This window comes from Argentina silus (assembly GCF_951799395.1).
Source record: "Argentina silus genome assembly, chromosome: X".
Taxonomy (NCBI): Eukaryota; Metazoa; Chordata; class Actinopteri; order Argentiniformes; family Argentinidae; genus Argentina; species Argentina silus.
Genome location: NC_139653.1, coordinates 53,361,483 through 53,381,320, shown reverse-complemented (window position 1 = coordinate 53,381,320; position 19,838 = coordinate 53,361,483). Strand labels below are relative to the sequence as shown.

Here is a 19,838-nt window from a genome sequence, read left to right as displayed (position 1 = left end):
CTGAAAGTTCCATCACAATTGTAATGGATTTAATGTTAATTTGACTTCAAAGTGAATTAGTTTTGTTCATTAGTAGCCACTTTATTATGAGTTGCCGTGTGTGTCGTGCAGAGTTTATTTGGGTGCTTTGTGGTCCTCTGTGGCTCAGTTGGTAGAGCATGGCGCTAACAACGCTTAGGTTGTGGGTTAGACTCCCGCTGGGACCATATATACTGAAATGTATGAACTCACTGCAATGTAAATCGCTTTGGATAAAAGCGGCAGCTGAATGGCATATATATGGACAGACTGACCTCGTAGCCCTGTGTACTTGCAGTAGCAATCTGGTTCATGCTGCTGATAAATAGAATACAGAGATATGGTTCAAAAATCCCGAACCAACCCTTTAACACACTAACAAGCACTTCAGCTCAGTAAGATATGCCCGTCATGAATAGTACCACAACGTGTTTGACTGTTTCTTCAGACCATAACTCATTCCACAGCAAGGTCTACCATAACATAGGTATCTACTACACACTACTCTACTTCTATACAAATTGTTCCATAAAGGCATACCTCATATATAATCCTCTGGACCAGGTCAAACTCCCCCTCCAGAGAAGAGTCCAGGAGCAGCGCCAGGGGGTTGAACTTCACCCTCATACTGTGCTCGATCCTCTCCGAGCCGAGCTTACGCAGGTTGGTCCTCTTGCCCTGCAGACACACGCACACTTGGATGAGCACAGCATACAGCGTCGCACCCTGATGATGTCACAGTGCCATGATGACACACACACACACACACACACACACACACACACACACACACACACACACACACACACACACACACACACACACACACACACACACACACACACACACACACACACACACACACACACACACACACACAGGGAAGAGCCTGAGGCTGTCCCATCTCTGGGTGCCACCAGACGGAGTGAGCACCTGTGGCTTCAGTTCTCAGCTCAGCGCTGAGGCGACTAAAAGTTCCAGTAAGTGTGAAACAAACTGATTTCACTGAACATGGTTACACAAGCCGATTACAGCTAGTTTACGGGCAGTAAAGAAAGAGCCCTTTGTGTGTATGTGTGTGTGCGTGTGTCAACAGCGCCTGTTTATTAACAGAGTCCAGAGAGGGTCTGTTATAGTATAGGTCCACACACTCCCAGGGAGGCTGGGACCCCATGGTTAAACCCTCTTATGGGGGCTTAATGGAGCTCTTTAAAAACAATGGGCTGAAAATAACCATCTGATTAGGGCCACGTTCTCCCAAACAAATATAGTAGGCTACCTCATAGGAATTAGTGGTTATATAACCACAATGAAGGGGTGACCTTGTTGATAGTCCAGTCACCCAGGGTGAACGTGTACAATCTGAACAAGCACAACAAACCCCATGATGCAGTAGGACTGACAAACAACATGTGAGGCCATATGGAGGAACATTAAATGCATAAATGATGATGCTTCACTTTTGTAGCCAATCAGAGTATTGTTGCTAGGTAAACACCACATAGAACACTTAGAAATCTAGGTGGTGAGTGTTCCGGAATTATCTGGCAGTTGGTGAGTTAACAAAAAAAGAATTACAGTTGAGCTATTTAGCTATTGACCTTAACCTGATAACTTGATAATATTTAAATAATCCTCTCCCTCTCTCTCATTCTCTGTCTCCCCCCAGGACACCCCCGCACTGTGCAGCCTCCTGTAACATCCGGTAACAGGTACAATAAGCTGCTGATATGCTGTAGCCTAGGCCTATGCATTGTCTCATGTGTACACTAAGCTGTAGCGCTAAGCTATCCCCTTAACTCACCAACTGCCAAAGAATTCCGGAACACACACCACCTAGTGTTCTATGTGGTGTTTACCTAGCAACAACACTTTGATTGGCTACAAAATGAAGCATCATCATTTATGCATTTTTGCATTAATTAATTAATTAATTAATTGACAATTTGGGCGACTTTATTCACCCTCGGCACTGAATCATGTTGTGTGTTTGAACTGAGGTTGTTTGTTACTTCTTGTGACTGGCTGATTATCAATCAATTATCAAAGACTGACTCTCATGTACAATGAAGGCCATATAACCTGTCATACTTTGTAACAACATCCTCCTCTTCCTCCTCCTCCTCCCATCCCTGCTGCCCCTCCTCCTCCCATCTCTGCTACCCCTCCTCCTCCTCCCATCCCTGCTACCCCTCCTCTTCCTCCCATCCCTGCTACCCCTCCTCTTCCTCCCATCTCTGCTACCCCTCCTCCCATCCCTGCTACTCCTCCTCCTCCCATCCCTGCTACCACCCTCCTCCTCCCCCTCCTCCTCCTCCTCCCATCCCTGCTACCCCTCCTCCTCCTCCTCCTCCTCCCATCCCTGCTACTCCTCCTCCTCCCATCCCTGCTACCCCTCCTCTTCCTCCCCCTCCTCCTCCTCCTCCTCCCTTCCCTGCTACCCCTCTCCTTCCACAGATGGAGTGATTTAAGGAGGATGGAGAGAGAGGGAATGACTCATCACACATGCAGCGTACCGGTGGTAGTGTGACCTGTCCAGTGACCTCGGGGGGCTGCATACTGAAGGTGTCCTCCCCCAGCCCCTCCTGCTCGGCCCCGCTAGGGTACGGGGGCGGGGGGTAGGGCGGGAACTCCTCCATGAAGGTCTCCGGAGGCGGGGGCAGGCTGGCCACCGGCTCCTCCACACCAGCAGGGGGCGCCGCGGGAAAGAGAGCATCGTCAGGCCGGGGGGCCGGGTGGCTTGGAGGGGGAGGGGGGATAATGTCCTCTCGGTCACTCTCTGGGGTGACTACTGGCATGGTCTGTTCGGCGGGGGCCGGGCTGGCGTTCGGAGCGGTTGCCTGGCCTTGACCCTCTTCCGGCACCCCGCCCTCTGACTGGTCACCCTCCGGACCAATTGCAGCTCCCGGAAGGCCCGACCCCATTGCCATACCTCCTTCCATCACCGCCTCGCCCTGGTAGGTTGGCGTGGCGGCGGGCGTGACGACCGTGGTCTCCATGGCGGCCAGCGTGGTCTTCTGATAGAGGAGCTTCTGGATGTTGGGTCCAGCCGGGCCTTCGGGCTCTGTGATGGAGCTGCGCTTCTTCAGGGGCCGGGGGGCGTTGTAGAGCTTCTTCCTGAGGGCCTCCAGGTCGCCGTCGCTCTGGTGGCGGTAGGGGTTGGAGATGAAGGGGAGCAGCTTGGTGGGGCTGAGGGGCCGGGGGGTGCGCTCCGTCTCTGGCTGGCCCTCCGGGGGTGGAGGACCGTGGGGCACCTCAGAGTCTGGGCCTGAGGAGGGATGCTCCATGTAAGGGTTCTCAGAGTCTAGGCCTGGGGAGGGACGCTCCATGTAAGGGTTCTCAGGGTACTGGGGTTGCTGGGGGGCTCCGCCGGCAATCACCGGTTTACCGTACACTACAGAGGGAAGGAGGGAAGGAGGGAGAGAGAGAGAGAGAGAGAGAGAGGGAGGGAGGGTGTGTGAGAGAGATAGTGTGTGAGAGAGAAGGAAACAATAGGATGGAATTATAATTTAACATAGAAAACATCAACAACAACATGTATCACACATCCTTGTTTTCTGCATGTCTAAATAAAGGTTATAAAGGTCAGATAAAGATTGAATCTGGTGTTTTTAGATGATCAGCCAAGCAACATTCATCAGCATCATCTTGCCAAATAATATTATAAAACTAGAATCCCTGTTTGAGGAGGAGAGTTGGTAACAGATGGATTTTGCCTCTGACTGCTCGGCTGGGCAGTCGTGTGAACACGAGTTTGGTCTGCACGCGTCTGTCTGTGTGTGCATGTGTGGGCGCGTGTCTGTGTGGGCGCGTGTAGGCGCGTGTCTGTGTGTGTGTGTGTGTGGGCACGTGTCTGTGTGTGTGTGTGTGGGCGCGTGTCTGTGTGTGTGTGCGTGTGTGGGCGCGTGTCTGTGTGTGTGTGCGTGTGTGGGCGCGTGTCTGTCTGTGTGTGTGTGTGTGTGGGCGCGTGTCTGTCTGTGTGTGCGTGTGTGGGCGCGTGTCTGTCTGTGTGTGCGTGTGTGGGCGCGTGTCTGTGTGTGTGTGTGTGTGTCTGTGTGTGTTTGTGTGAGGCTCAGGATGGTGGATTTCCCCTGAAGGGGAATCCAAAGGCATGACGCATGCACACTCCCTGCTCTTTAGAGAAGTGTGGATAGGTGAGTACAACACCAGGGCCGCATTCCATTCCAGAAAGTTGCTCCCTCATTATGTACCCTTGTTCTCTTGTTCACTCCCCTTCACAGACCTGCTAGGTCGGAGTAAGTGCTCGTGAGCAATATTGTGAAAACTAGTAGGAGCTTTAGCTCACAGGTGCCCAACTGTCTCAGATCTGTGAAAGGGTAGTGAAAGAGACAACTTGGATGGATTGAGACCCAGTCAGCCAGCGAGTGCGTCATACAGGCCCCTGGTCCCCCTGAGAGTTCATGTCCTCTGGTTTACTCAAGAGGAAACTCCCCTTCGGGGTTAAGACAGCTACATCCTAACCCTCCTGTACAACACATGAATACCTTTAATTAGACACACTAACTGAGGCTTGTTCAGTCACGACCCTCTCCCATATCACTGTACTGAACTTAGCATACTGTAGGAACGACTCCAGCCTAGTCTTTGTGTTTGGAGTTGAAGTGTTGAAGGACACTGGTCATCTGTGGTCCTCTGTGGTTCAGTTGGAAGAGCATGACGCCAACATCGCTTAGGCTGTGGGCTTGATTCCCGCTGGGACCATATATACTGGTCAACATCACTACCCAGGTCAACATCACTATTCTGGTCAACATCACTATTCTGGTCAACATCACTACCCTGGTTACCATCACTACATCACTACCCTGGTCAACATCACTACATCACTACCCTGGTCAACATCACTACATCACTACCCTGGTTACCATCACTACATCACTACCCTGGTTACCATCACTACATCACTACCCTGGTTACCATCACTACATCACTACCCTGGTCAACATCACTACATCACTACCCTGGTTACCATCACTACATCACTACCCTGGTTACCATCACTACATCACTACCCTGGTTACCATCACAACATCACTATATCACTACCCTGGTCAACATCACTACCCTGGTTACCATCACTACATCACTACCCTGGTCAACATCACTACATCACTACCCTGGTTACCATCACTACATCACTACCCTGGTTACCATCACTACATCACTACCCTGGTCAACATCACTACATCACTACCCTGGTCAACATCACTACATCACTACCCTGGTTACCATCACTACATCACTACCCTGGTTACCCTGGTCAACATCACTACCCTGGTTACCATCACTACATCACTACCCTGGTCAACATCACTACCCTGGTCAACATCACTACATCACTACCCTGGTTACCATCACTACATCACTACCCTGGTTACCCTGGTCAACATCACTACCCTGGTTACCATCACTACATCACTACCCTGGTTACCATCACTACATCACTACCCTGGTTACCATCACAACATCACTATATCACTACCCTGGTCAACATCACTACCCTGGTTACCATCACTACATCACTACCCTGGTCAACATCACTACATCACTACCCTGGTTACCATCACTACATCACTACCCTGGTCAACATCACTACCCTGGTCAACATCACTACATCACTACCCTGGTCAACATCACTACCCTGGTTACCATCACTACATCACTACCCTGGTCAACATCACTACATCACTACCCTGGTCAACATCACTACATCACTACCCTGGTTACCATCACTACATCACTACCCTGGTCAACATCACTACATCACTACCCTGGTCAACATCACTACCCTGGTCATCATCACTACCCTGGTCATCATCACTACGCTGGTCAACATCACTACCCTGGTCATCATCACTCAAACTGGGATACAAATGGACAGTTCCGGAAACAGGAAGTATCCTCAAAGTAAATAGTATGTCCAGCAGCAGTCGCAAATATATACATAACAAATAATAATCAAATGCATATCCGCAGTCACTGTGGACATGCTCCCATGTCAAACCTTCATTATCCAAAGCGACTTACATTGCAGTGAGTATATACATTTTTCAGTATATATATCCCAGCCAGAACAGTATGGTCCCGGCGGGAAATGAACCCACAACCTAAGCGTTATTAGCACCATGCTCTACCAACTGAGCCACAGAGGACTTTAGATAATAAAACACCAGGTAAGTATTCTTAAAATAAATAATACGTCCAGCAGCACTCTCAAATATATACAAAATAAATATGCATAATAATTTGCAAATAATTGCACATAACCACAAGGTTCCTGTTTCAATTCCGACCCTCGACACATCTTGCTGGTCATCCCCCCTCTCTCTCTCACTCATCCTGCCTGTCAATCTCTACTGTCTCTCTCCCAATAAAGCAGAAATTACCTAAAAAACATATTTAAACCTTCATCAGCACAGAGATAATAAACACCAGGTAAGTGTCCTTACCACTGATGAAGCCATTGCCTCGGCTCTGTGAGCGGTGGAGCGCCCCCTGGATCCCAGGCTGGTAGGGCTTCCCTGGGTTGGGCTGCTGGGTGTACATGGAATAGATGGAACTGGCTGCCAGGGTCTGGGGCTTACTCATAGACGACTCCTTGGAAGAGGAAGAGGAGGAGGAGGAGGAGGAAGAGGAGGGGAGCTCTGGGGTGAAGGGTCTCACGGCTGCGGCCGGAGGGAGGTCCTGTTTGGGGGGCAGGGGGAGCGTCTGGCTCTGGGAGGGGGGCAGGGGGACACGGGACTGGGGGTTGTGGTGCTGCTGGCTGGGGGGCTTGGCCTTGGGGAAGGTGCCTGTGTTGAGGGCGGGTTTGCCGTAGGGGGCGCCGCTGGGGGCTTTGGGCTTGTTGGCGACGGGCGGGGGGACCTTGACTGGCGCTTTGGCAGCAGACTGCGGAGGAGAGGAGACAGGAGAGGTTAGACAGAAACCGGGTCTGTGAGAATATCTATACTCACCGAGCACTTATATATATATATATACACACACACACACACACACATATACATACACACACACACAGAAAACATTCCCCACACCATTACACCACCTCCACCATGAGAAGGTGTACAGGTGTTCCACCACCTCCACCATGAGAAGGTGTACAAGTGTTCCTCCACCTCCACCATGAGAAAATGTACAGGTGTTCCTCCACCATGAGAAGGTGTACAGATGTTCCTCCACCTCCACCATGAGAAGGTGTACAGGTGTTCCTCCACCATGAGAAGGTGTACAGGTGTTCCTCCACCTCCACCATGAAAAGGTGTACAGGTGTTCCTAATAAAGTGTTTGGTGAGTGTATATAGCACCTTTTTAAAACAATGTTAAAAAGTGCTTTACAAATAGATAAAACAGATACAAACTAAAATATAAGTAGAAACAGGCATTGGTAAAATGAGTTTTAAGAAGAGATTTAAAAAGAGAATACTGATCTGAACAGTTTTCCAACACCAATGAATATGAGGTACAATAAATGGTGATTTTAGCTGAAAACCTTGTGAATTAAATGTACTTTAGAAGTGTGTGTGTGTGTGTGTGTGTGTGTGTGTGTGTGTGTGTGTGTGTGTGTGTGTATACGTGTAGTAGTGTGTGTGCATGTGTGTGTAAATGTGTGTGTGTGTGTGTGTGTAATGTGTAGTGGTGTGTGTGTGTGTGTGTAAATGTGTAGTAGTGTGTGTGTGTGTGTGTGTGTGTGTGTGTAATGTGTAGTAGTAGTAGGTGTGTGTGTGTGTATGTGTGTGTGTGTGTGTGTGTGTGTGTGTGTAAATGTGTAGTAGTAGTGTGTGTGTGTGTGTGTGTAAATGTGTAGTAGTAGTGTGTGTGTGTGTGTGTGTCTGACCTGTGTGTCTCTGACTAGGTCATCGCTGCTCTGGTTCTTGCGGAGGGAGGTGGCGGGCGCCTCAGTAGGTTCAAACATGGAGAACGGACGCACCCTACGATCCCTCTTCAGCACCTCCGTCTCATCTACACACACACACACACACACACAGACACACACACACAGACACACACACACAGACACACACACACAGACACACACACACACAAAGACACACACACAGAAAACAACATTTATTTTATTAGTGTGTATTCCGCATATGACTTGAAAATGTATTGTGTTAATAATGTATTTATTTATTAACCCCTCTGATTGTGTCTTGGGTCTCTATAAACATTTCTCTGGGTCGTGAGTCAGTCCCCATTCATCTAAACATACACCTACCCTGTTGTAAATTCATTACCTACCACCCAAAACAACAGATGGTTTCAGACTGCACCAAGGACAAAAGATTAAAGCCTGTGTCCTTCTCTGGAATAGTTAGTTATGTCTTCCGGCTGCGTCCGAGAAGAGTTTGACCCTGGAATCGGTTCTACTTAATAAAAGCCTCAATATTTGACTGCCTAAAACTCTTGAACCTCTCTCCTCCTTTTTCTGGACCCCAACAATTGTACATGTCTGGCTGTGTATGTCTCTGTGTGTGTGTGTGTGTGTGTGCCTCTGCTGTGGTGGCTACCTGTGTGTGTGTGTGTGTGTGTGTGTGTGTGTGTGTGTGTGTGTGTGTGGTGGCTACCTCTGTGCGTGCGTGCGTGCTGTGTCTACCTTGCTCTGTGTTGGTGCTGGAGTGTGAGGGCATGCGGGGCAGTGTGGAGGAAGAACCATGGCTGCTGTTGTTGTTGTTAGACTCTGCCAGTTTGGCGGACTGCAAACCTGAGAGAGAGAGAGAGGGTGGTGTTAGGACGTGCTAGTCTTAACTGGCGGTTTCACCCAGATTCATTCAGGTTCTCTTGGGGCACAAAGGTGGGTGAGGGAGAGGGAGAGAGAGAGAGGGAGAGAGGAAGAGAGAGACAGAGAGGGGGAGAGAGAGAGAGGGGGGGGGGGGGGGGGGGGGGCAGAGAGAGTGAGAGAGAGAGAGGGAGGAAGAGAGAGAGAGGGGGGGAGAGGGTGAGAGAGAGAGGGGGGAGAGAGAAAGAGAGAGGGGGGAGAGGGGGAGGGAGAGAGAGAGAGGGGGGGAAGAGAGAGAGAGAGGGAGAGGGGGGGAGAGAGAGAAAGAGAGAGGGGGGGAGAGGGTGGAGAGAGAGAGAGAGAGAGAGGGGGGGGAGAGAGAGAGAGGGAGAGGGGGGGAGAGAGAGAGGGGGGGGGGGGGACCTGACGGAGTCGGTCAGTAAGTACATGAACCGTCAGCTGTGCTGGAGGTTTGTTTTTGTGTTTGTTCCAACTGACCCATTTAGAACAGCAACACAAGGATGGGAGAGAAATGTGACAGACACGCTTTGACAAACAGGCAGGATCGCCCACGGCAACACAACAAACAACAACGCAGAGATCTCCGACTGAAAGAGAGACGATGAAAATAACCAGACACACACACACACACACACACACACACACACACACACACACACACACACACACACACACACACACACACACACACACACACACACACACACACACACACACACACACACACACACACACACACACGAGTGTGTACCTTTTCTTTTAGCCCGCAGTTCTTTCAGAGGCTTAAGCAAGAACATGGCTTCTAAAGAAACAACGCACGGGAGAGACAAAAACCAGAGAAGACCTTAAGATACATCCAACCACCCCACAGCCTCGCGGGTCTGGTCGTTCTCCATCAGGCCCAGGCAGGCAGGCAGCCCAGGGAGGCCATAGCACCCAGGACCCGCCCTGCCATCCGATGGAGAGGAGCTCGGGGAAGGGGTGTGTTATCAGCGCCAGACTCCACTCTTACCAACCAGTCTCCCTTCTCACCCGCTGCATACTGGCTCACCATGCAGAAGGGATTGCATGCACCATCACGCCAGACTTGGAAAAACCTGTTACTTTAATTCATGCAACCTTCCCTCTTCTAAACTGAGGCAGATACGAGAAAAAGGAAAACATGGACTGATGAGAAGAGAGAGAGAGAGAGAGGAGGGAGGGAGAGAGGTCCCTCTTGATGCTGTGTTTTCAAGTTTGAAACTACTTGTTTTGGTGTCAGATCATTCATTTTTAATGACGACAACCCCCCCCCTCCTCCTCCTCCCATCCCTGCTACCCCCCCCCTCCCATTCCTGCTACCCCTCCTCTTCCTCCTCCTCCACCCATCCCTGCTACCCCCCTCCTCCCATCCCTTCTACCCACCCTCCTCCTCCCATCCCTTCTACCCCCCTACTCCTCCTCCTCCTCCCATCCCTTTTACCCCCCCTACTCCTCCTCCTCCTTCTCCCATCCCTTCTACCCCCCCTCCTCCTCCTCCTCCCATTCCTGTTACCCCCCTCCTCCTCCTCCACCCATCCCTGCTACCCTCCTCCTCCCATCCCTGCTACCCTCCTCCTCCTATCCCTTCTACCCCCCTACTCCTCCTCCTTCTCCCATCCCTTCTACCCCCCCTCCTCCTCCTCCTCCTTCTCCCATCCCTTCTACCCCCCCTCCTCCTCCTCCTCCCATTCCTGTTACCCCCCTCCTCCTCCTCCACCCATCCCTGCTACCCTCCTCCTCCTATCCCTTCTACCCCCCTACTCCTCCTCCTCCTCCCATCCCTTTTACCCCCCCTACTCCTCCTCCTCCTTCTCCCATCCCTTCTACCCCCCCTCCTCCTCCTCCTCCCATTCCTGTTACCCCCCTCCTCCTCCTCCACCCATCCCTGCTACCCTCCTCCTCCCATCCCTTCTACCCCCCCTCCTCCTCCTCCTCCTTCTTCTCCCATCCCTTCTACCCCCCCTCCTCCTCCTCCTCCCATTCCTGTTACCCCCCTCCTCCTCCTCCACCCATCCCTGCTACCCTCCTCCTCCTATCCCTTCTACCCCCCTACTCCTCCTCCTCCTCCCATCCCTTTTACCCCGCCTACTCCTCCTCCTCCTTCTCCCATCCCTTCTACCCCCCCTCCTCCTCCTCCTCCCATTCCTGTTACCCCCCTCCTCCTCCTCCACCCATCCCTGCTACCCTCCTCCTCCCATCCCTTCTACCCCCCCTCCTCCTCCTATCCCTTCTACCCCCCTCCTCCTCCTCCTTCTCCCATCCCTTCTACCCCCCCTCCTCCTCCTCCTCCCATTCCTGTTACCCCCCTCCTCCTCCTCCACCCATCCCTGCTACCCTCCTCCTCCTATCCCTTCTACCCCCCTACTCCTCCTCCTTCTCCCATCCCTTCTACCCCCCCTCCTCCTCCTCCTCCCATCCCTTCTACCCCCCCTCCTCCTTCTCCTCCCATCCCTGGTACTCCTCCTCCTTCTAGTTTTTGATGGAGGACAGAGAGAGAGGGAGCGAGTGAATGGGAGAGTGAAGGAGTGTGACTAAGAAGGCTGAGTCATCCAGTGGAGAGTATGAACAGAGAGCGTCTCTAGATGGGGCCTGCTGTCTGTACTATAACGGTGCTTCCCTCTGTTACATACAGGACCCTCTCTATAACAGCCTGTATGGGGAGAGATACCTTCCCCAAACCAGTGTCAACATGAACCCTGACCCCCTCCGGTGGACAGAGTCACTCACTACAGGGGGGAGAGACCCACGCACACACATGTGACGTGATGGACTCTCACTAATGCTTATTAGTGCTTCTTCACTCTGAGTTAGAGATCCCACAAGATTTCTCCTCCTCTCTCAGGAGAAGACCGAGTGTCAGACCGGGGTCCTGTCTCCATGTCTACATGAACCCTGACCCCCTCCGGTGGACAGAGTCACTCACTGCAGGGAGGACACACACACACACACACACACACACACACACACACGTATGCACACGCACACACACACTATAAAAGAAAAAGGTCCAGGTATGAGGAGAAGCTATATCATCCACAGGAGGGCACCACACTACAAAAACAAGTCAACACCATTGTTGCAGCACTGCAATAACAGCCTCAGAGGCTGCTGAGAGAGCATACAGCTGGCCTGTGTGGAATAAGCAGAGGTTTCCCCTAACCACAGATACAGGACCAGACGCCTCTTTGCACCTCCAATGGTTAACTCACCAGCTGCCAAAGAATTCCGGAACACTCACCGCCCAGAGTTCAGAGTGTTCTGTGTGGTGTTTACCTAGCAACAACACTCTGATTGGCTACAAAATGAGTTAAGGTAAGGACTGGGGTTGAGCAATCAAGACTGTGGAGTATCTGTGGTTAGAGGTGCTTTAGGTACAGCAGAAGACACACCACAGCACCCAAAGGCTTACAGGAGCTACCTTCTGAGGTCAGAGTCACGTCACAATCTGACCCAGTCCCCGACCCCGCCTGTGTCAACGGGGGTATCCCAGAATCCTTTGCTCCTGCTGAGGGGGGGTGAGGAACTCCTGAGAGGGGCGGAGGAGGAGAGGGGCGGAGGAGGAGAGGGCCTGTGACGGCCCTGGGGGTCATGGTCAGACAGGAGAGGTGAAAGGTGAAAGTCACAGGTGTACAGTTTGGCCTTGCCCTGGGGGTCGTGAGGGGGAGGAGAGGGGTGGTAAAGATACAGGTGTGGGGCTGGTCTCTCACCTGTGTTGGCCTTGCCCTGGGGGTCGTGGGGGGGCAGGGTGGCGGTGCCGTCGGGGTAGGCAGGTTTGACCAGCAGCTCGTGCCTCACAGGACCGCGGGGCATGGTGGACGACTGGATGTACGGACCAACTGCCGCCACGCGGGACGGGCCGAACTGCTGCTGCTGCTGCTGCTGCTGCTGCCCCACCTGGCTGTCAGAGGGGAGCTAGAGAGGGGGAGGGAGGGGGGAAGAATTAGACATGAAGACACAAACACAAACATAACCAACATAACCACAGACATTCACAACTCACCAGAGGGAATTGGAGGATGGCAGACAGGCACACACACAGACACGCGCACGCGCGCACACACACACTTCATCGCAAACATCTCCCTCTGCTTTACTGCTTGAGACATCGACCACTTGTTCTAAGCATACTGAGTGTTTGAGATCATGGACGAATACAAACCGCCACAATAAAGAACCTAAACACACACACATACATACATACACATAAAGCAAAACTTTTAAACATCTTTTAAACACTGGAGTTGGTCAGCTTCTCTCTAAAACACTGGAGTTGGTCAGCATCTTCTACAGTGTTTTGGTCTATATCTCATAGCCCGTCTCCAAAACAACGTTTCCCTTTTGGATAAACAAAACAGTTGCAGCCGTGCGAAACTGTGTTTCTCACAACCCAACACATCACATCCACGGGGGAACACATCACATCCACGGGGGAACACAGTAAATCCACGGGGGAACACAGTAAATCCTATTTCTCTGCCTCGGGCTGAGCAGCCAAGTCACACCGAGGAGATCAGAGAGAGACAGTTTCATCACACGCAGGTTTCCAGCTTTGTCATTAGTTACCTGGGGATGAGTGTCTTTTGAAGCCCTCTCTTTACCCGGATAGCCATTCTTGAGAAAACAAAAACAGAGAAATGCAATAACAGTTGAATAAACCAGACAGAACCCAGATAAGAACACTGTACTACACTTTCATCCCTTCCTGGCATACGTGACAAAGGCGATCCTAGGCTGACGTCTCTCAGCGCACCTCGGCTCTCTCGGCTCGGTGGGAGATGCTTGCCGGGTGAGGTCAGCCGGACACTGGCTGGTTTCTTGGCAGAGAGCGTGGGGCAGACGTAGTGTGTCTTTGTGTGTGTGTGAAAAAGCCTCATTATGATTCCAAGCAGAGCAGTGGTAAATCACCTCCTTACAGGGGCCTATTCAGACACACACACACACACATACATACATACATACATACAGACACACACTCACACACAGGCACAGACACACGCGCGCACACACACACACACACACACACACACAGACACAGACACGCACATACACACACATATACATACATACAGACACACACTCACACACACACACACACATACATACACACACACTCACACACAGGCACAGACACGCACATACAGACACACACACACACACACACACAGATATACATACAGACAGACACACACATACATACATACACACACACTCACACACAGACACACACACATACAGACACACACACACACACACCTTTACCTCCTCAGTGCTCCACAGTATGAGGGATCAAGAGAGAAGTGGGCTTATTGGATTAACCTTCTATTCTCTCCTCAGGGGCGTGGTATTCATTTATATAAAAGCTTACGAATGCATTGAAAGGGATGTGTATTAAGTTTATGACTGATTCATTTCGTAAGCTATAGCATTTCATATTGAATGGAGAGTCTGGAGAGTGTTTTGCCTAGTAGACACTTTTCGTCCAGCTTACAAAGCAGACTATTTGCATATTAATATCTTGATCTACAATTCAAAAATAATACCGATCTTGCACTTTCTCATAGCATTCTATATGCAAACATGATATGGATCATATGTACAGAAGGGCATCATCATCACAGCGTTCATCAAAAACACTTAGTTTAGTACACAGAAAGGACAACTCCCCACACGAGGTTAGTTTGATTAAGATACAATCACGACAGAGAGGGTTAAAGGAAAACAGAGACTAAATCAATGAGAACACCAAACCACCAAAGATAGTCTGTTTGAGCAACGTCAAAAGTCCACCTGAACTAGAGTAGATTTGGGAGATACGTCGCTAAGTAGCTAAGATCCAATAAAAGTAAAACTGAAATTCACTGACAGGACTCTGAGTACGAATCATCCATAACCTCAACCACTCTGGGTGCTTACATGACAAATACAGTGTCCTGTGTAAGTAATGGGACAGTGCCCTGTGTAAGTAATGGGACAGTGCCCTGTGTAAGTAATGGGACAGTGTCCTGTGTAAGTCATGGGGCAGTGCCCTGTGTAAGTCATGGGACAGTGCCCTGTGTAAGTAATGGGACAGTGTCCTGTGTAAGTCATGGGGCAGTGCCCTGGGTAAGTCATGGGGCAGTGCCCTGGGTAAGTAATGGGACAGTGCCCTGTGTAAGTCATGGGGCAGTGCCCTGGGTAAGTAATGGGACAGTGAAGCATTTTTTCTTATGTTGGCTCAGTGCTATGAGGTTAAAATAGACATTCTCAGCTTTTATTTGATGGTATGTGTGTATATATTGGTTTCAGAAATTACACTTTATATACATAGTATATACATAGTCCCCCTATTTCAGGGTACCCAAAAGTGAGGGGACAGATTCATCAAATGTCCAAATTAAACCCTCATGTTTAGTATTTGGTCAACAATCCTTCACATGCAATAACTGCCTCTTTGGTCCTCATGTCGACAGAGGCCAGTAGCAGACTCCAAAGGCAAACGCAAAGCCTAGAATCAGTACTAGACATTGACAGATGTCTTATGCCTGCACAAATGAAGTGACAGAACACACCTGACTTACCAGAAACACCTGTCAAGCCAATTGTCCCATTACTTTTGGATACCCTAAAATAGAGGGACTATGCATAAAAAGTGTTGTAATTTCTGAATGATGAAACCAATATGTACTCAAATACACAAATAAAAGCTGAGAATCTCTACTTCAACCTCATAGCAATTAAAATCCAAACTTTTGGAGTGTAGAGCCACAAGAAGAAAAAATGCTTCACTGTCCCATTATTTAAGCAGGGCACGTATCTCTTTCCTTACAACCTAAAAGTTGTCCTTTTCCTATCATCTTCATCATCGTCATCATCAGTCATCATCGTCGTCTGACTCATGTTTCAGCACATCTAAATTGGGTCTGGCAGCTTCATCTCCTCCCAAAATCTTTCAAAGAGCGAAATCATGTTTGTTTACATGGTCCCATGTCGACCATAGAAGTCAAAAACAACTCGGGTACGGAGTTCCTCTCTCTCTGGTCAGGCAGGGATCTCAAGGCTCAGACTAGGACAGCACTCACCGAACACTACATTTAAACTATTTAGGCCTTGTGTGTGTAAAAACATAACTGAATCTCTGATCTACAGTTTGTTAGTGTGTGTTCTTTTCATGGTTCACTTGACTTACTTTCTTTATACCAACTAAGTCGGTTAAGATAAGAGTCTCTGCTAAATGTCTACAAATGTAAAATTATTGCAGGAATAAAAGAACCCCATTCTTTCAAAGACTAAAAACTGAGCGTATGTTTGCAGTTTCCTGCTCTTAAACAGCAGCAGGACAAGATAGTATCTGCCCGCCCGCCCGCCCGCCCGCCCGCCTGCCTGAGCTCTCTTCCACCCCTCCAGAAGTTGTTTTTGCCAAACGGGACTAACGACACTCCCCTGACGACGGAGGGGAGAGTAGGAGTGTCAACAGAGATCCCGATCAACCCTGTGGTAACATCAAAACAATGATTCATAGCATCAGCAACCGGGATTTAGACAGAGAGATCAAGAGGGTAAACTGTGGAAAAAAATCAGTGTGGAAAAATGAGATCAGAAGAGGCGGATTCCGTGGTGTGAGAGGGTAACGTGTTATTCAGTGCAGAGAGGCTGAATTTGAGGAGCCTTACTTTGGTCGGGGCCGACTCTGTGGGCCATGGGATCTGAGGCTTTTAGAGGTAAACAGACATACAGTACAGAGTGTTTATACTCTCCCACCACTAGGGGGAGCCATCAGCTATGGTACGATTCTCTATAGACAGCCTTGCTTGTAGATTGTATTCCTGTCCAATAATTGGGACAGGAACTTTTTTCCTTGTTAAATTCTTGTTACAAATTCTCTTTTGCTTCAAATACACATCAAGTGTGTGAATGTCAACACTTATGAGCGTGCAAGTATGTGTGTGTGTGTGTGTGTGTGGCGTGTATGTCTGTGTGTGTGTGCATGTGTGTGTGTGTGCATGTGCTCACACCGTGTGTGTGTGTGTGTGTGTGTGTGTGTGTGTGTGTGTGTGTGTGTGTGTGTGTGTGAGAGAGAGAGCACATGTATACTCACCGGCAGATTTTCCTTCTGCTGCAGAGCGGCCTTCTTCTTCCACAGGCGGTCCCGGAGTTCACTCACACGCTTGTCCATGGCCGCCACCTCCAGGTTGCGTTTGTTCAGGCTGTCTCTCTGGTGCTGGAGTTTGGCGTTCTGCTCATGGTTCAGCTTATTCCTCAGCTGGAGGTGGGACAGACGAGAGGGCCCATTACTCTTTACAAATACCACTGTTGTAGAGAGGATAATCTCAGTGTCATGTTCCAACACCCAATGTTCCCATGGCATTAAAGGGGAAGTTCACCCGACATGTTCACCCGACATCCATGTTCATGTGTATTTCAGTCCATGATGCAAAGGGTCTTTAACTATCACCATTTCACATGCAGCTGCATCATAGCTATCGAAACGTGAGGTCTGTGTTTACTTCCGAAAAAAGTCTCATACCGCGTTAGAATACATCAGATTTATTTTTGCACTCCGACCCTGCTCTGACCCTGCTCTACTCTGACCCTGCTCTACTCTGACCCTGCTCTACTCTGACCCTGCTCTACTCTGACCCTGCTCTACTCTGACCCTGCTCTACTCTGACCTGCTCTACTCTGACCCTGCTCTACTCTGACCTGCTCTACTCTGACCCTGCTCTACTCTGACCTGCTCTACTCTGACCTGCTCTGACCCTGCTCTACTCTGACCCTGCTCTACTCTGACCTGCTCTACTCTGACCTGCTCTACTACGCCAGAGATTCCCAGAGAGCAGCAGATGCTAGCTCTAGTGCTGTTCAACAGAAGGACCTTGCATGGGAGGGAGAGGGGAATCTTGGGAGTTGTAGGAATTGAATCAAATTTGGAACATCAGGATTGATCAGGGCATTCAAAGCGAGATATCTTGACTCAGAGATCGTTTTAAAACACGATTTTTTTGTGAATGTGTCCTATTGACTAATGAAAACAACAGATCCACTGGATTACTGGGTAAAATTCTGCTTTAAAGTTGATCCTATCCTAATGATGCGCAAGAGTCTTGTTCATGTAATATGTATGATGTTGGTTATTGTGTGTTAATTATTTAGTGGCCTGTTGTTTGTTGTTAGTACAACTGGCCCTCAGGGGGAAATTATTGGTTCTAATTGAGATGGCTCAGCAGGTTTGGGCCATGGTAACTATATTATTTGCATTATTCATGCAGATTTTATATATATATAAAATCTGCATAAATACAAATATTGCAAATAATATACCTATATATATATGGTATTGTATATATATATGGTATGGTATATATATTCTCTTGGATATATATAGCCTACATGAACAAAAACATTTATGAACAGGTGCTGCTGTTGTGCATCTCTCACTGACTAGAGCAGAGGGAGAGAGAGAGAGAGATAGAGAGCAGAGAGAGAGAGAGAGAGAGAGAGAGAGCAGAGAGAGAGAGAGAGAGAGAGAGAGAGAGCAGAGGGAGAGAGAGAGAGAGAGAGAGAGAGAGAGAGCAGAGAGAGAGAGAGAGAGCGAGAGAGAGAGAGAGCAGAGAGAGAGAGAGAGAGAGAGAGAGCAGAGAGAGAGAGAGAGAGAGAGAGCAGAGAGAGAGAGAGAGAGAGAGAGCAGAGAGAGAGAGAGAGAGAGAGAGAGAGAGCAGCAGAGAGAGAGAGAGAGAGAGAGAGAGAGGGAGAGAGAGAGCAGAGGGAGAGAGAGCAGAGGGACAGTCAGAAAATCAGGCCTAGGCCAAGCCTAGCCTGTCAGGTTCAGGCTGAAACTTAAAACTCTAACACACATGCACACACACACCACACATGTGCTTGCGCACACACACGCGCGCGCACACACACACACACACCTGCAGCTCCTTGTAGAGGCGGTCCAGCTCGGCCACAGAGCTCTGGTTGTCGTGGAAGGCGTCCATCTTGCCGTTCTTGAGCATCTCCAGTTGACGACTGAGGTCGTCGACCTTGGAGACGGCCACCACCAGCTCCTTCTGCTTCTGCTGGAACAGGCCGTTCATCTGCTCGATCTCCTCCACTACAGAGGACGACAGACATGCACCATACGCAGGGACGGAGGTTAGAAAACACACAAAATTCCTTTGCCAAGTGTGGTCCAGTGGTCCAGCACCACGGCCTACAGTGCACACACATGCCCATGTCAGCATGGGTTGGAACCCGGCCCAAGCCCTGCTGACATGCCCTCTCCTCCTTACTTCTTGTCTCTCTCCACTGTCTCTATCCAATAAAAGAAGGAAATATACAATAGTGAGACTGCCCCACTCAAAAAAAACAACTTAAAAAAATCTAATAAAAACTACTTTGCCAAGCCATACAGATGTGAGCGAGTGTCTTCGTGTTTTATCTCCTTCAGAATCTGTCCCTGCACCATCTTGCATACCCCCAAAATCAATCAATCAATCAATCGTTTCCTGTACATACTGCACATGAAACAGACACCAAGTTGTTCCAAACGCCCCGGAATTCAACTTGCTCGAACCTACGACCTCTGAACTGCCAACACACGTGACCGTCTCCTCAAATACCCGATGTTAACCAGCTATGCTATCAAAAAGCTACAGTAGCAATTAGACGGCGTGGGTGGTGGGGGTGTTTGAACTGGAGGAGTGAGTTTACCATCTCAACTCAGTTGAGATCGGATCAATCAATCAATCAATCGTTTCCTGTACATACTGCACACCCCTTGTGCATACGGGCCTGGTGTCCTCACCCAGCTTGCCGTTGCTGAGGCGTTTCTGCTCCACCTGCCCCTTCAGGGCCCGGACCTTCTTCAGCCTCATCTCCTGGTTCTCCACGTTCTCCCGCAGACGCTGCAGCTTCTCCTGCTCCGACGCATGCTGCTGCTGCCGCTGCTCCTGCTGCTTCAGGTACCGCAGCCGCTGCTCCTGAGGAGAGGAGGAGGAGGAGGAGGAGGAGGGGAGGAGGAGCATGGGGAGAGGGAGGAGGGAGGGAGCAGGGGAGGAGAGGAAGGGGGGAGGGA

General features: G+C 49.8%; 1 protein-coding gene across 3 annotated transcripts in view; it reads right to left on the bottom strand.

Moving 5' to 3' along the window:
• Window positions 1-19,838, bottom strand: part of LOC310822961 (apoptosis-stimulating of p53 protein 2-like) — a 43,561-nt gene that overhangs the window by 4,881 nt on the left and 18,842 nt on the right. For 2 of the 3 annotated variants that reach the window (XM_083695559.1, XM_083695560.1), the window contains 11 exons: window positions 19,569-19,743; window positions 18,694-18,875; window positions 16,875-17,039; window positions 16,450-16,488; window positions 13,364-13,411; window positions 12,508-12,712; window positions 8,636-8,743; window positions 7,874-7,998; window positions 6,489-6,927; window positions 2,535-3,412; window positions 559-696 (listed from right to left, as the gene is read on the bottom strand). In XM_083695559.1, the coding sequence (XP_083551685.1) occupies window positions 559-696; window positions 2,535-3,412; window positions 6,489-6,927; window positions 7,874-7,998; window positions 8,636-8,743; window positions 12,508-12,712; window positions 13,364-13,411; window positions 16,450-16,488; window positions 16,875-17,039; window positions 18,694-18,875; window positions 19,569-19,743 (2,502 nt within the window). The remainder of the gene's footprint in view (window positions 1-558; window positions 697-2,534; window positions 3,413-6,488; window positions 6,928-7,873; window positions 7,999-8,635; window positions 8,744-12,507; window positions 12,713-13,363; window positions 13,412-16,449; window positions 16,489-16,874; window positions 17,040-18,693; window positions 18,876-19,568; window positions 19,744-19,838) is intronic. The other variant, XM_083695561.1, reaches the window with a different exon arrangement.